This window comes from Podarcis vaucheri (assembly GCF_965113315.1).
Source record: "Podarcis vaucheri genome assembly, chromosome: 7".
In the NCBI taxonomy this organism is placed as follows: Eukaryota; Metazoa; Chordata; class Lepidosauria; order Squamata; family Lacertidae; genus Podarcis; species Podarcis vaucheri.
In genome coordinates, this window is record NC_138765.1 from 54,613,220 (window position 1) to 54,627,446 (window position 14,227).

Sequence of the window (14,227 nt, forward strand, 5' to 3'; positions counted from 1 at the left end):
TAGGGAATGCTAACTAGAACTGAAGGAAGTTGCAGTCCAAAACCTCTCAAGGCCACCATGCAGAAGAAGACTGTCCTAGGTCCTGACAGGGAAAACCTGGAGGCCCGTGGACAGCAAACTCCTGCTCATGGTAGAACTGGCTCAGAACCAGTGTGCTGTTCCTTCTCAGCTGGCACATGCAAGCACAAGCAAAAACAAAGGGCCCCTCCAGAGTGGTGTTTTTATGTGTGGGTGTATTCTGCAACATGTCGTTTATGCAATAATAGTGTGGTGGATTTATACAGTCATGTCCACATTATCATTCCACTTTGTAAGTTGTTCTGTAGTGTTTCCCCAATGTTGCTGAATTGTTGGTATCTGAAGGGGCACATTAGACTATATATAGCACAGCAAAAGCGGGGGGGGGGGGAATGAAACACATTTGACTCCTGAATTGGGGAGGCCCATTTGACATCAACATGAAATGGAGCCTTTAGTGTGATCAGCCTAGTCCTGTTGAATGATCTGCTAGTATAGATTCAGCAGGTGCCTTCTGTTTCAACCTTTAAACGCCTGCTGAAAATGTTTTCCTCTTTCCATAATACTTAATAATCTGTGATTTAATTTTTTTACATGCTTTAATTATAGATTCTTTTAATGATATACAGCAGTATATAAATACTTTCCATAAATAAAGAAAATGTATGTTGTGAAAAGTTACAGGATTTCAGCAGGACGTTGCAGGACTTACACAGCATTGAAAGTGGGATTGCCTGTGACTGCCCCAAAACCATTATGAGCACAAATCATGAATGCACCATAGAAAGAATGCCTGGAAGGGCCCTTATTTACCTTCTGTCTTGGAAATATTGTGTGCTGACCCCCACCAGTCCATGTGTATATGGTAGGACTTGTTTTCAGAGCTGATTTTCTGTACTGCCTGGAAGGGTCCCTCATGTCTTTTCTTCTCCTTTTATTCCAGGCATCTGCTTTTCCTCTAGAGGCACCTGCTCTGAAACTAGTTGCCAGTGAGGCTGCCCAACGCCCATCGGGCCCCGTGGAAAGCACAGCTGTGGGGAACGGAGCTGCTCAGGATTACAGGGCTGGTTTGGATGTGGAGGGTGCAGCTCAAACAGCTACAAGTAAGCACTGCATTCCTTGTTTCAGTTGGGAGTGTGCTTGTTTGTGTGTGTCCAATAAATCCATTCATACATGTGGATAAGTGAGGAGTGGCACAAGGTAGAACTCAATGTCGGGTGTGTGTAGCAATGGGGTTCTGTTCAGAAGATCTTCTTATCTATGAGAGTAATGAGATTTCAGCCCACAATAAGTGATGCAAACCTAGCAGCAGTGGGTCTTTGAGTAGTCTTAATACAGGCTAATCTCAAGTTTGAGAGCCAGATAATGTGTTCTTCAGTTTGGCTTTCATTAAGTGTATCTTTCTATCATCTATCTATCTATCTACACACACACACACACACACACTTTTCCAGCTGACTTTTCAATGTGACCTGAAGCAGAGCTCCAGCTAGCATTCAAGAGCATTCACCAGCAGCCTGCTTTGACAGTGGTTCTCCTAGTTGTAAGGAACACAATACAGTCATACTTCGGGTTACATCCGCTTCAGGTTGCTTCTTTTCAGGTTATGGACCACCAAAACCTGGAAGTACTGGAATGGGTTACTTCGGGGTTTTGGCGGTCGCGCATGCGCAGAAGCGCTGAATTGCAACCCGTGTGTGCGCAGACGCGGGTTGCGAATGCTGTGGGTTGCGAACGTGCATCCTGCATGGATCACATTCACAACCCGAGTGTCCACTGTAGCTTCTTAGTAAGGCTCTCCTTAAGGGAAATTTTTGAGCTCCTGTGCAATTCCTGCCAGGGCTTTGGGGGTGGGGTGCTGTTGGATGAAGTTCCAGTTGCTGAGACCAAACCCAGATGTCCCAGTCTGCATGTAAAATATATCTTTCTCTCTTCCTTTCCAAGCAGTGACTTGCTGATAGGTCAAAGGAGGCCACTCCTGAGCCTTTGCTATCCCAAAGCTAGGTCTGGCTGAGTGCCATCTCCAGGGAATTTAACATCCTCCCTGGTCAGGAACTGCAGCATTCCTAGAGGAGGCGTTTCTTTCACTCTCTCTTACACACAGAAACATGCTTTGCACCCCACCTTCCGGGCCTGTTCTATGCTGAGAGTGTAGAGCTCCTGCTTGGATGAGGCACTGGCTTCCTCCTCCACCTGCTGTTATGAAAAATTGCAGGAGGAAGAAGCTAGCCCTCAAGGAACACAGGAAGATGCCTTATGCTGAACCAGGCCATTGACTCTTCTAACTCAGTATTGTCTACTACACTGACTGGCAGAGGCTTTCCAGAGTTTCAGATGGGGGACATTTGCAGCCCAGCCTGGAGATGCTACTGGGTATTAAACTTGGGACCTTCTGCATGCAAATCAAATGCTCTACCACTGAGCTATGGCCCTTCCCAAAATGGCTTGGGCAGCCCTCCAGTTCAGCAAGCTGTGGAGTATTGGTGTCAGTGCGGCAGGGAGTCTGGGAAGTGAGTGACTGTGAGGCAGTCCTGATTGGCCACAGCTGAGGCCTCTGACCTTTGGAAAGAGCACGGGGAGAGCAGGGCCATGTGTTCACACACTACAATTGCTGTAATTTAGCAAAGGATTTATTAGCTCCCTGCTGCACTTCCTATAAGAGAACACCATATAGGAAAAGCTTGTAGAGTTCCTTCTGCTTCCTTCTAGAGCCACCTGGTGGTGTCTTTCCAGAATAAGGGGTCAGGGAGGGTCTTTGGTAATTTGTGAGCTATTTACTGCCAGCCAGCTGGGAGCAGGAGCTGTGGCGTGGAACGGGCCATGTGAAGTTGCCTGTGTTAATTACCAGAGTCGCTTGGCAGACACACTGAGTAATGGCATGTTAGATGCCTGCTGTATTTCGTGCACCGACTCCTCAAGGCAAGGCCTTTGTGTTCCTGGTCAGGATCTTGGCTGGCACTCAAGGAGGGAGGAGATCTCAAAGCCCTGCCAATTGCAGGCGGGTGAGACAAGGTTAAGCACGGAGGTTGGCTGTGCCATGGGAGGTCTGCAACCCCCTCCTTTCTCCAGCAACTCACATGGCTCATCCTGACACATATTCCTCCAGAGAAGGAATGCAAGTGTGAAATGTGGGAGCTAGCTTATTGCCGTGTGCAGAAAGGGAGGTGTTCAGTTAAGTTCTACTCAGCCAACTGATTGAAAGCAATGGACTTAAGCTACTCATGCTCATTAATTTCAATAGGTCTACTCTACTCTTGCTAGAACTAACATTGGCTACAACTCAAAATGTTTAGTACTGTATGAACATATGAAATTTGGAGTGACAGTTTTATTTGGGAGTGTTAATAACTTACAAACTATGTGCTGTATTTCTTGTGCATATGTGTATGATAAACACTGGGTCTAGTGTGCGTAAGGACTGTGCACATGAATGCATTTTCTATATAAAACATACTGTTCACAATTGGTTAATATATTTACAGTGGTACCTTGGGTTACGAACTTAATTCGTTCTGAGGTCCGTTCTTAACCTCAGGTGCTACCACCGCACCGCCGGTGCACAATTTCTGTTCTCATCCTGGGCCAAAGTTCTCAATCCGAGGTACTACTTCCGGGTTAGCGGAGTTTGTAACCTGAAGTGTTTGTAACCTGAGGTACCACTGTATACTAATACCACAAATGCATTCAACTCAGAAAATTAAGGGGGAGAAATTACAGACATAAACTTGCTCTAGATTAGTGAAGGTAGGAAGATAAAAGTCTGCTTTTGTACCATGTGAGAATTGCCGATAAGCACATTTGTTCCTTTCAATTTCACATATTACACACACACAAACAAAAAATGGCAAGGGAGGGTGCTTGCAGAGCGTGCAGTCAGAACTGGGTGGTCTAGTTCAAGCAAGGATAGGAAGAGAGAGCGAGAAAGCCACTGGGGAGCACATCCTGGCAGCAGTGCAGAGCTGGGAGGTCAACAAGTGTCCCGAGGAAAGTTTATTACAGCGTAACAACATAAGAAGAGGCAGGAGGCGGAATCAGGCTAATAGACCATCTTGCCCAGCATCCTGTTCTCACAGTGGCTAGTCAGGTGCCTATGGGATGCCTACAAGCAGGACTTTTTACAGAAACTTTATCTTCAGGTGCCAGGCCTTTGGCTAATTAAACAGTCTATGGCCTTTTAAACTGGGGGTGGGGTATTGTTTTTGTTTCTTACTATGTCAAGTATTTTTATGTTTTTATTGTAAACTGCCCTGTGCCATCTGATGAAGGGTGGTATAGAAAGTTAATAAAAATAAATAAAAGTGTGTATTCAGAGGCATGCCATCTCCAAAAGTGGAGGTAGAACATAGCCATTGATTCTGCTGTGCTTGTCCTCTGACATTCCCCACCTCCTTTCCCTTCTGGTTTTTAATCATTACTGCAAAAAGAGAACATTATCTATATACACTGAAAATATGAGACATTAATAATACCATGGAAAACACCCATTACCTGTTTAAAAAGCACACCATTATTTCCTTGGATTCTCCCTGAACTGATAGCAGGGAACAAACCTCTTGTCCATTTTGTGGGCCAAGAATGTAACAATTGTTTTAAGGTAAAGGGACCCCTGACCATTAGGTCCAGTCGTGGCCGACTGGGGTTGCGGCGCTCATCTCGCTTTATTGGCCGAGGGAGCCGGCGTACAGCTTCTGGGTCATGTGGCCAGCATGACTAAGCTGCTTCTGGCAAATCAGAGCAGTGCATGGAAATGCCATTTACCTTCCCGTCGGAGCGGTACCTATTTATATACTTGCACTTTGACGTGCTTTTGAACTGCTAGGTTGGCAGGAGCAGGGACTGAGCAATGGGAGCTCACTCCGTCGCAGGGATTCGAACCACTGACCTTCTGATAGGCAAGTCCTAGGCTCAGTGGTTTAACCCACAGTGCCACCCACGTCCCTAAAACAATTGTTTTAGTACTGGTTTAATTAGATGATTTGGGAGAGAGGGAGAAAGAGAATCTATATTCCCAGGAGGGTAGCCTTCTTAGTCTGTTGTAGCAAAAACAACAAAGAGCCTTGTGACATCTTAAAGGTGTAATTTGTGAATAAATGGAAGTTTCATCCTGAAGCATATTATGTCCATTTTTTGAAGCCTAAACCATACTGTTGTTTGATAGGGTGTGTGGGGTGTGTGTGTGAGAGAGATTGATCAAGCTTCCTTCAGTGCACAGCTTGGCATTTGTGATGGTTATGACTATGTTCTACCTCTACTGCTGGAAGGCATCATGCCTTTGAATACCACTTGCTGGGAATCACAAGTGGGAAATGCTGTTTCACTCATGTATGGGCATCTTGCTGGCCACTGTGAGTGAGTACAGGATGCTGGACTAGATGGGCCATTGGCCTAATCCAGCAGCCAGGCTCTTCCTATGCCCTTCCTATCTCCTGGTGAGCTTGGGTGACTGGTTTTGTTCCCCAAGTGCAACTCTGCAAGAGCTAGAGAGGACACTAGATAGTCTGAAAGGGTTTTGTGTCAAGATGCTGCAGAATGTTCCTGCATTATTTGCCTGCTCCTCATGGGGATCCCCTCTTACCTTGGAGGCACAAAAACATCAGTTACAGGCGGCCATGTGGTTTTCTGTTTCTCCAGCAGATGGCTGGTCAGCGGACTGAGTAAATCATCATGCAAAGCTTTCCAGAGCAGCCATGTCCCCCTCCCCCTTCCCCAGGTCTGCTTATCTCTGTAGGCTCAGCAGCAAGGGGAAGGCCCCTGCCATTTTGGCCTTTTGTGCTTCCTCAAGTCCTGGGATCAGGCATTTGTTTAAATGTCGAAAACCTCTTCCAAGTAGCACCCAAGGCAAATTACAACCATTCAGAATAGAGCATAAAAAGCACAGAAATTGTTAAAGGCTCCAAGACGTCTTTGCCGCCCAAATGAGCTGCATGGCCCTTGCATGGTGGACTTTCTTGGATTGTTTGGGGGTCACGGACTAAAATCTTCACTGGCTGAAACTCAGCCTGCCTCCTCTCAGCCTGCAGCAGTTCCAAACCCCATCTGGCCAGCTGTATCCAGAATACTCCTTTCCCCCACCCCATGTAAGTCACAGGGGCCTATCTTTAGGCAGGCAGAGTTAGTGGTGGGACATCTACTGTGATTGGTGCCCTCCATCTGATTGAGACTACTATCAGCCCCAGGTTGCCAAAGGCTGATGGAGAATTTAATCTCTCAGGTCTCTCTCCTATTTGTTCTCCACATCCCCAGCCTTCAACCTCCTACTTCCTTGCGGGGTAGAGAAATGGAGGCCACAGCTCTTAAAAATGCTAATTAAATGAGGAAGAAGAAAAAGGAGGAGGATGCGTTTATTCTCCTCATCCTTCAGTATCCACAAGTCTCCCTCCTGCTCCCACCTGGGGATCGAATACCAGTTTTAATCCCAGCGCCCCCTCATTCGTCTGGCTTGGGAACAAGTCCTGCTGGACTTGGTGGGGTTGTTTCCAAGTTGGTCATGCCCAGGATTGGGTTGGAAAGCTACACTTCTGCGCAGGTTGACTTGGGAGCAAGTCTCCCGCTGACATTCGCTGGGGCTTTACTTCGGAGTAAACACGCCCAGGACTTTGGGGCGGGGGTGAGAGGATCCCTCCTGGCGGGTGGGAGCCACCGTGGGCGCCTAAGCCCCTCCTCCCCAGAGGCAAGATCGCTCTTCCCCCCGCTCCGCACGTGCTCCCCCGGCGGCCTTTTCCGGGAGGGGGCTCGGCCAGCGGAGTCGCCGTCGCCCGGTTGGAGCCGGTGAGTCACTCGGTGGCTGCAGCTCCTGGAACAGGAGTAGCCCAGCTGGGCTGGGCCGAGCGGAGCCGCGGGCGGGGAAAGAGAAGCACCAGAAGCAGGAAGTGAGGCGGGGAGAGACACACACACACACGCACACACGGAGCCGGAGCAAGCGAGCGGCTGAGCCCGGCGCTCCTCTGCTGAGAAGTTGCCTCTCCCCGCCCCCCCCCCGCCGCGCGCACTCCCGCCGCACCCGGGGAAAAAAGTTTCCCTGGCCGGCCGCCTCGCCTCCGGCGGCTGGATGACCGCAGTGCCTCGCGAGGGTCTTGCCGCCGCCGCCGCCGCCGCTTCTGCTGATCCTGTCGTCCCCCGCCGGCTGTCCCCATGGAGGACAGGAGCCCCCGCTGGAGCGGCCGCCCGCCCATCATCGGTGAGTGCCGCGCTTCTCCGTCTCCTTCCTGCGCCCATCACCGTGGAGTTGGGGCGAGGGAGGCGCGCGAGGAGGAGGCTCCTGCTGCTGGCCGCCGCCGCCACGGCTTCCTCCCTCCGCGGGAAGTTCAGCTTGTTGCTGGCTGTCTGGACTGCTGTGGATTTCGGACAGGGGGGTGGGTGGAGGAAACTTGTAATAGGAAGGGGGCGGGGGCTCAAGTCCCCGCGTGTGTGGTTGGCTGACTTGTCTCCCTGCCGAAAGAAGGAGCTCTGTACATGCTCAGAGAGGTGAACTATTTTAGAACCATATCTGTGTAATAATGGCAAATAGGAATCATAGTTGTTGTTGTTGTTGTTTTAAAGGGAAAAGGTTTGTGGAGTGGTATTATTGGTTGATAGTAGCCCTGATTTTTAAGGTGAAAACCTTTGTTTGGACCAAGCCCTTGGGCTGAAATCTCCCCCTCTAACCTGGATGCACTTTTTATTGATACCAAAAGTGTGAGGAATGGTTGAGGTTTCTCAGGGGTGACAGGAACACACTCTACAAGTGTTCTTTTTAAGCTTTTCTCCAGGCTTAGGGGAAAGTGGAATTGAAGCAGGTTCCATTGGACAGCCTTTTGGCTTGGTTGGGTTCAGCCTGAGGAGTCCTAGAATCAGTTGAATGTATTTTTGGGAAGTTTGGAGACAGCTGTGGTAGGTTAGCAGCATGAGATCTAGGCACATGGATTAGCCTGCGTTCAGGAGGCCATGAGAGAGAGACTGGCACACTGCATCTTGGAGCATGTGTTTCTTCCAGCCTACCTAGCTTCTCCATTCTGTTTGCTACCAAACTCCCATCCCATGGGATCTTAACTTTCAACAAACTTTTACAATATCTGTTAATCTAGGATACATTCTGCCACATAATATTACAGAAGGCTTACCTTGTTAAAAAAGCTGATTAGCAACTTGTGTCCATTTTGTTATAACAAATTTAAAGTGCACACACATAATGGGAATAGATTTTTAACATGCAACAACTTTTTTGCAAAGTCTTTGCTGAGTGTGTCTTTGCTGTTTGCTGAGTGTGTTCTTGTGGGGAAAAATGCCAAAGACACCCATTCTCAACTAGTGCTTTTGGGCAGTGTTAGAAACTCAAATATATAAGCTAGGTGCCAAATGGCACCTTAAATATAGGTTGCAGTCACCACAACAGAATCTCTGTTCACCAAGGGATTAGACTAGATGACCCTTGGGGTCCCTTCCAATGCGACAATTCTATGATTTTGTGATCTCAACTACATTGCTTGACTGTAGCTTGCTCTTACAACAGTTCACTTGCCCCAGTATGCGAGAAGGAAAAGCTCACCCCTGGTGGAAATTGTATTAGTTTTTATTAAGGCAGGTTTTAAAAATATGCTTGCCAACCTGGCGCCCAGAAATCTTGTAGTCGCAATTGGACCCATGCTTGAAAGCAAAACACACCTGGCTAATTTCTAACACTGCTTCTGGGTCTGTTTGTGCTTATATCAGATGACTTCTAAAAGTCATGAAATGTTATGTCTGAACCAGTAGCAGCCCCCAGAAATTTGGGCATTTGGGGAAGTGGCTGGAGGCATGCAACCTACCAGCTTGGATGCTCGTGCTGTTGCACTTCTAACACTGAACTCCCACCCATCCCCGATTTGCCCACGTGTGTCTTTGTGACTTGGAGAGGGAAGTAGAAATAGATTCTTATGCCAAAGAAAGATTAGAGGTGAGCAGATCCATTCATACAAGTATTTGAAGGTCTGCTTCATATTGATGGGGTGAATTTCTTTTCTTCTATTCCAGACATAGGACCTGAACCAGTGGGTTCAAATCATAAGAAAAAGGATTAAGATTAGGATGAACTTATTTTGCAGTGGAGCAGACTATCTCAGAAAATGGGAGACTCTCCTTTGTTAATAGTTCTTAAGTAGAGACTGGATAGCCATCTGCCAAGGATGGTGAAGTAGTGGATTCCTTGCATCACCGGGGTGTTGGACTAGATAACCTTTTCTTGCAGCTCAGATTCTGAGAAATGCTTCTGAATTTGCTGCTTAATATCTAAGAAAGGGGTAAACTCTGTTAAGTACACCTTACACATGTAAAGTAGTTGAGGAGTATACTTGCAAAGTTGAGACAACGATGCTGGGAGAGTGTTTGTTTTGATTCCTGTACCCGCCCCCTCTTTAAAAACCAATGCATTTCTAAGGCGGTTTACAATGTAAGCAATAAAACCAATTCAAAAGGAACATCATAAAGTACTTCAGCATATAAAAAGTTTTAAAACGGAACCTAAGAGCCAGCATAGAGACAATAAGACTTAATTTTAAAAAGAACAAACGAGCAAAATTCACAGCATGTTTCAAAACAGCAAGAGAAGGACTTGGTGCCATTGCATGGACAATCCAGACAGCACAATTTATAACCTACCAAGCCTGATGGATATCACCAACCATGTGCCATGGTCTGTCAGTTGCTGGGCAACATCCTTGTTGTGTGGTCTTGGGTCAGCTGCACAACCAGGGAGAGCGCTATGGTACTCAGGTCCTGCCTGTGGACTTCCCTTTGGGGCATCTGGTTGGCCACAGATAGAATAGAATGCTGAACCAGATAGGCCTCTGATTCTTAGGTTTTTGAGCCCCTGGTTGGCCACCACACGACTGGTGAATTGTAGTTAGCTTTCAGAGCAAGACATTGTACAGGATTGGGGTAAGCAATAGAAGAATGCAGTACTTTCCCTCCAGGTGTGTGTGACTTGAATGTGTCTTCAAATATCACTGAGATTCATTAAAACCAAGAGGAAAGAGAAATACATTAAGAACATCCCATCCCCTTCTAAAAGCCCACACAGATAGTTAAAGGCCAAAGGCCTGGTTATAGAGGAATGTTTTTGCCTGGCGCCTGAAGATATGTAGTAAAGGCACTGGGCTAGCGTCCCTGGGAAGAGTATTCCACAAACTGGGGAGCCATCATATAAAAGGCCTGTTCTTGTGTTGTCACCCTCTGGACCTCTCCTGGAGGGGGCAGCCCAGGGTGTGTCCTCATAGACCCATGTGTGTGGGGGGGGGATATACTTTGCCTGGCCAAAAATAACATGGAAAATGAGCAAGAGCAAAGACAGGTAGTAATGCACCTAGGAGGCCAAAGTCCTGTGATGAAATCATCTTGCCCCCCCCAAACAACTTTATTTATTTATTGACATTAAGAAAGAGGCAGTCTTCAGTGACACATGCATACTGCAATGCATTGTAAAGGTCCAGAAATGCATATTACTCCAAAGCAGAGTGGCAGGGTTGTTAACTGGAATGGGACCATTTGATATTACAGCAGTGTTTTGTCATCTGCACTGGCTTCTAGTCTGTTTCCAGACCTTTAAAGACCATGGCAGCTTGGGGTCAGAAGTATCGCCCTGGACCTTAAAACCATCCTCAGTGGTTCTTTTCCTTTGCCTCTCATCCCCAAATGAGATGCAGAAGTGGTTACCAGGAAGGGGATCTTTTCAGTGGTGGCACCCAGCTTGTGTAATGCTCTTCCCAAAGAGGCTTGCCAGGAGCCTCCTTTGTACTGTTTCCAGTGCTAAGTGAATACCTTTTTTATTCTACCAGGCCTTTTAAATCCATTGATTTTTATTCTTTGCTGCTGGAGTTTTTATGCTGTTTTACATTTGTGCCCCCCCCATGAGTTTATAATTGCTTGTTAAATGTTTTTATTGTTGTTGTAAAGCCGCTCAGAGAACTTTGTTACTGGGTGGCATTTGAATACTGTGAATAAATAAATAAAACCGGCTTCTAATGGGAAAGGACAAAGACTGAGGCAGAAAGGGAGAATCTCCAGCCTCCCTGACAATGGGACTTGTTTGGAAGCAGCGTTGGGGCTATTAGCTTCCTCGCTTCCTCTTGTTTCGGATCGCTGGCTCTTGCTTTGAAGTGCACGCTGTCTCTGTTTTCACTGGCTTGCCTGGGAGAGATAATTAGAAGGGCCAGGACTTAATTATTTGCTCCTTTCAGCCTCCGCTCCATTTTATAACTTATCTAAGTCAAATAGAGGTGATTGCTACAGAAAGGAGCTCTGCTGTGTTGATAGAGCTTGGCTCTGGAGATCAACCTGATGACTCCTGTGTACTTAGAACAGATCCAAATCTAGTGGGATGAGACTGGGAATCCAGACTGCTTTGCTTGTGGCTGGGTGACTTCAGATAGATAGATAGATAGATAGCTGTGTCTTGATTCACCTTCCAGTGCAACAGAGAGTGATGTTTACTGTTGTCTAAAACTGGTGGTATCTCTGCAACTGTGGAGCTGGTAGAACAACGGATATTGGTTGAGAGTGAAGTTTGGGTCATTGTGCTCCTGATATGCATAATGTTGAAGGCCTTGTATCCTGATTTGCTCTTGCTTTCAAGGTTATCTTATCCAGCTTCTCTGCATTTCACCCTGGCTGTTGAAACACACCTCTTTGGTACTGCCAGTCCTGGGTCAGGCTTTCTTCTCCCACCACTGCCATACCCCCACATTTACAGGCTTGGCCTTTGCATTCTTGAGAAACCCGGTGGTATCCTCTCTTAAAACAAATGAAAGCATTTTGGAAATATGTAAAAAGAGAGAGAGAGAGAGCAATAGAAATTATATGAGATGTGTTCTTATCAATAGTCTTTATCAGTCACTAGCTACCAGTAATCTAAATTATTTCAGTCACTTTTAACCTACTTTTCTGTGTATGCACCTGACATGTTGCTCCTTGCCATTCTGCTCAGTAATGTGGAACATAGAAACCTACATGATTCCACACCATCCTAAGTTGTTCCATAAAAGCAGGGATGGGGAATACATGACCCTACAGATAGATGCCAATGACCTATCCCTCCCATCACCATTGGCCATGATGGCTGTGGCCTGATGGGAGTTGGAGTCCAACTATACCTCAAGAGTTTCCCATCCCTGCGTAAAAATGCCTAAATTGATCCTTAAAAGACACTTACTTTAACCTGATGTGTTTTTCCTGTTGTATGGCATTTAGGAAGTGCCAGTCAGTTGTTAATGTCACTTGCTCCATGCTTTCCTGTTTCTCATTTCATCCTTGCTGAAGGGTTTGGTTGGTGAAGTTGTTCATGGCAGTTTCCATTGCTATGTCCTGGATCAAATTTGAAAGCACTGCCTGTGACTCAGCAAGGAGATGTAATAGTGTTGACCTTGGGGACAACAGAACTTGATGCCACAGTGCCTCTAACACTCCTGCCTTGCAATTCCTTGGGCAGAGAGGAACACCTTGGCATATCACCTGTGCCAGCAGCAGAGGCAGAGCCAGACAGTACACATTAGCAAGGGAACAGTGTGTGTCTGCAAAGGTTAAAGGAAGCTGGCACTAGGAGTTATAGTGTTAAGGACCTCTGGCATCCTCAGTGCCTTTTCTTTGTAAAGCAAGGGTCTGAAGTTCACAGCTGGCCAGTTTTAAATGTGTGCGTGTGTGTGTGTGAGAGAGAGAGAGAGCGTGCAAACATCTGAAGGAAAATGAAATTATATGTAACTTTGTATTAATGTAACATTTATATATGTAACTTTGTTTTTTGTAATATTTTGTTTAAGTTGTCTGCTGTTGCTTCAGTTTTTTGTATACTGCTCAGATATTTTTAATACATTAAGTATTAAATAATCATAAATCATAATAAAAAATGGCCTACACTGTACAAAAGGTTTACATACACTGAGCAATTTTTTAACGGATTTCTAAAATTACTGCTCAATCAAATGTGTCTTCTAGGCAGTTAACAATTTCAAATCACTAAACACAGAGGTAGGGAAGCTGTGGCCCTCCAGATACTGTTGGACTCCCACGCTCATCAGCCCCAGCCAGCAGGGCCAATAATAAGGAATGAGGACAGTTGCATGGGGAAGCCCTGTATAGGGAAGTTTTAAATGTTGGATGCTTTATTATGCTTTTGTATTTGTTGGAAGCTGCCCACAGTAGCTGGGGCAACCCAGTCAGATGGGTGAGGTGTTGTTGTTCCAACTATTCCCCCTCCCCGTAAAGAAAACCCTTCTATGCTAACATATCACATTACACAGAGGCAAGTCCAGGTAGTCCACAGTATGGGAGCTGCAGCCAGCTATGGTTCCCTGGCAAAAGTGCCTGTCTGAATTGTGCATTTGCCAACGCAGTATCATTACATTCACACATTACCTTTTGTGGGAGGGTGATGAATGCCGGGAAAAGCCAGTAATATGAAGCAGCCCACAGAGACATGCAGAACATGTCCTCCTTTGTGTGTGCACATGTGTGGTTATGTTAATCGTCCATTGATACCAGGTTGTTTGGGACTGGTTCAGAACCATTCCAAGGATGCCTCTGCTACTGGAAATCAGAGAACTAGGAACCTTCTTCCCCTTCCATGTTTCCCAGGTTTGTTTATTTTATTGATATACCTCGTGATTGAAAACAGCAACAATCACAAACAACAAAATGAGTAAAAGGGAAAAATAAGCAAAATAAACAATTTAAAACATTAAAAAATAAAATCAGTAATAAACTAAGAACAGATTAAAGCACGTCAGCATTCTACATATCCAGGTAGACTTGTCTAAACAAAAATGCTTTTAACAGTACCCGTCATCTTTCCCTTGGGACTAAGCCTGGCAGGTACAGCTTGTGGGAGATGAGGCTAAGATTAGGCCAAACCAATGATGGCATCAGAGCGTGGCATCTTTGGAGAACAGGTATAACTTAGAGTACCTGCTTTGTAAGCAGAAGGTCCCAGGTTCAACTTAAGTCACCTTCTGGTAGGACTGGAAGTGTCTCCAGGAGGGATGCAGGGTATATGAGGTACAAGGGGCTTCAGCCCCCTCAATATTTTGAGGCATGGGGTGGAGCCCCCCAATATTGAGGGGGCCACCATCACCTGCTGCCTCTGGGCAGTTGATGGGTCGTGGGGTGGGAGGCTTGGAGGGTGATTTTCACCCTCCGCCCTCCCCACCCCCACCCCCCGTGATCGCCAGAGCGTCCTGGCAGGCTTGGCCTGTGTGATGTCATGCAC

At 46.5% G+C, this 14,227-nt stretch overlaps 1 protein-coding gene across 4 annotated transcripts in view; it reads left to right on the plus strand.

The window, feature by feature from the left end:
- GSE1 (Gse1 coiled-coil protein) overlaps positions 1 to 14,227 on the plus strand; it is a 427,626-nt gene that overhangs the window by 166,501 nt on the left and 246,898 nt on the right. For 3 of the 4 annotated variants that reach the window (XM_082232842.1, XM_082232838.1, XM_082232836.1), the window contains exon 2: positions 962 to 1,121. Coding sequence is in view for 3 of the 4 variants with exons in the window: in XM_082232838.1 (XP_082088964.1) it covers positions 962 to 1,121 (160 nt within the window). In the remaining variant the exon portion in view is untranslated. Of the gene's footprint in view, positions 1 to 961; positions 1,122 to 7,085; positions 7,196 to 14,227 lie in introns of those variants that run through there. The other variant, XM_082232839.1, reaches the window with a different exon arrangement.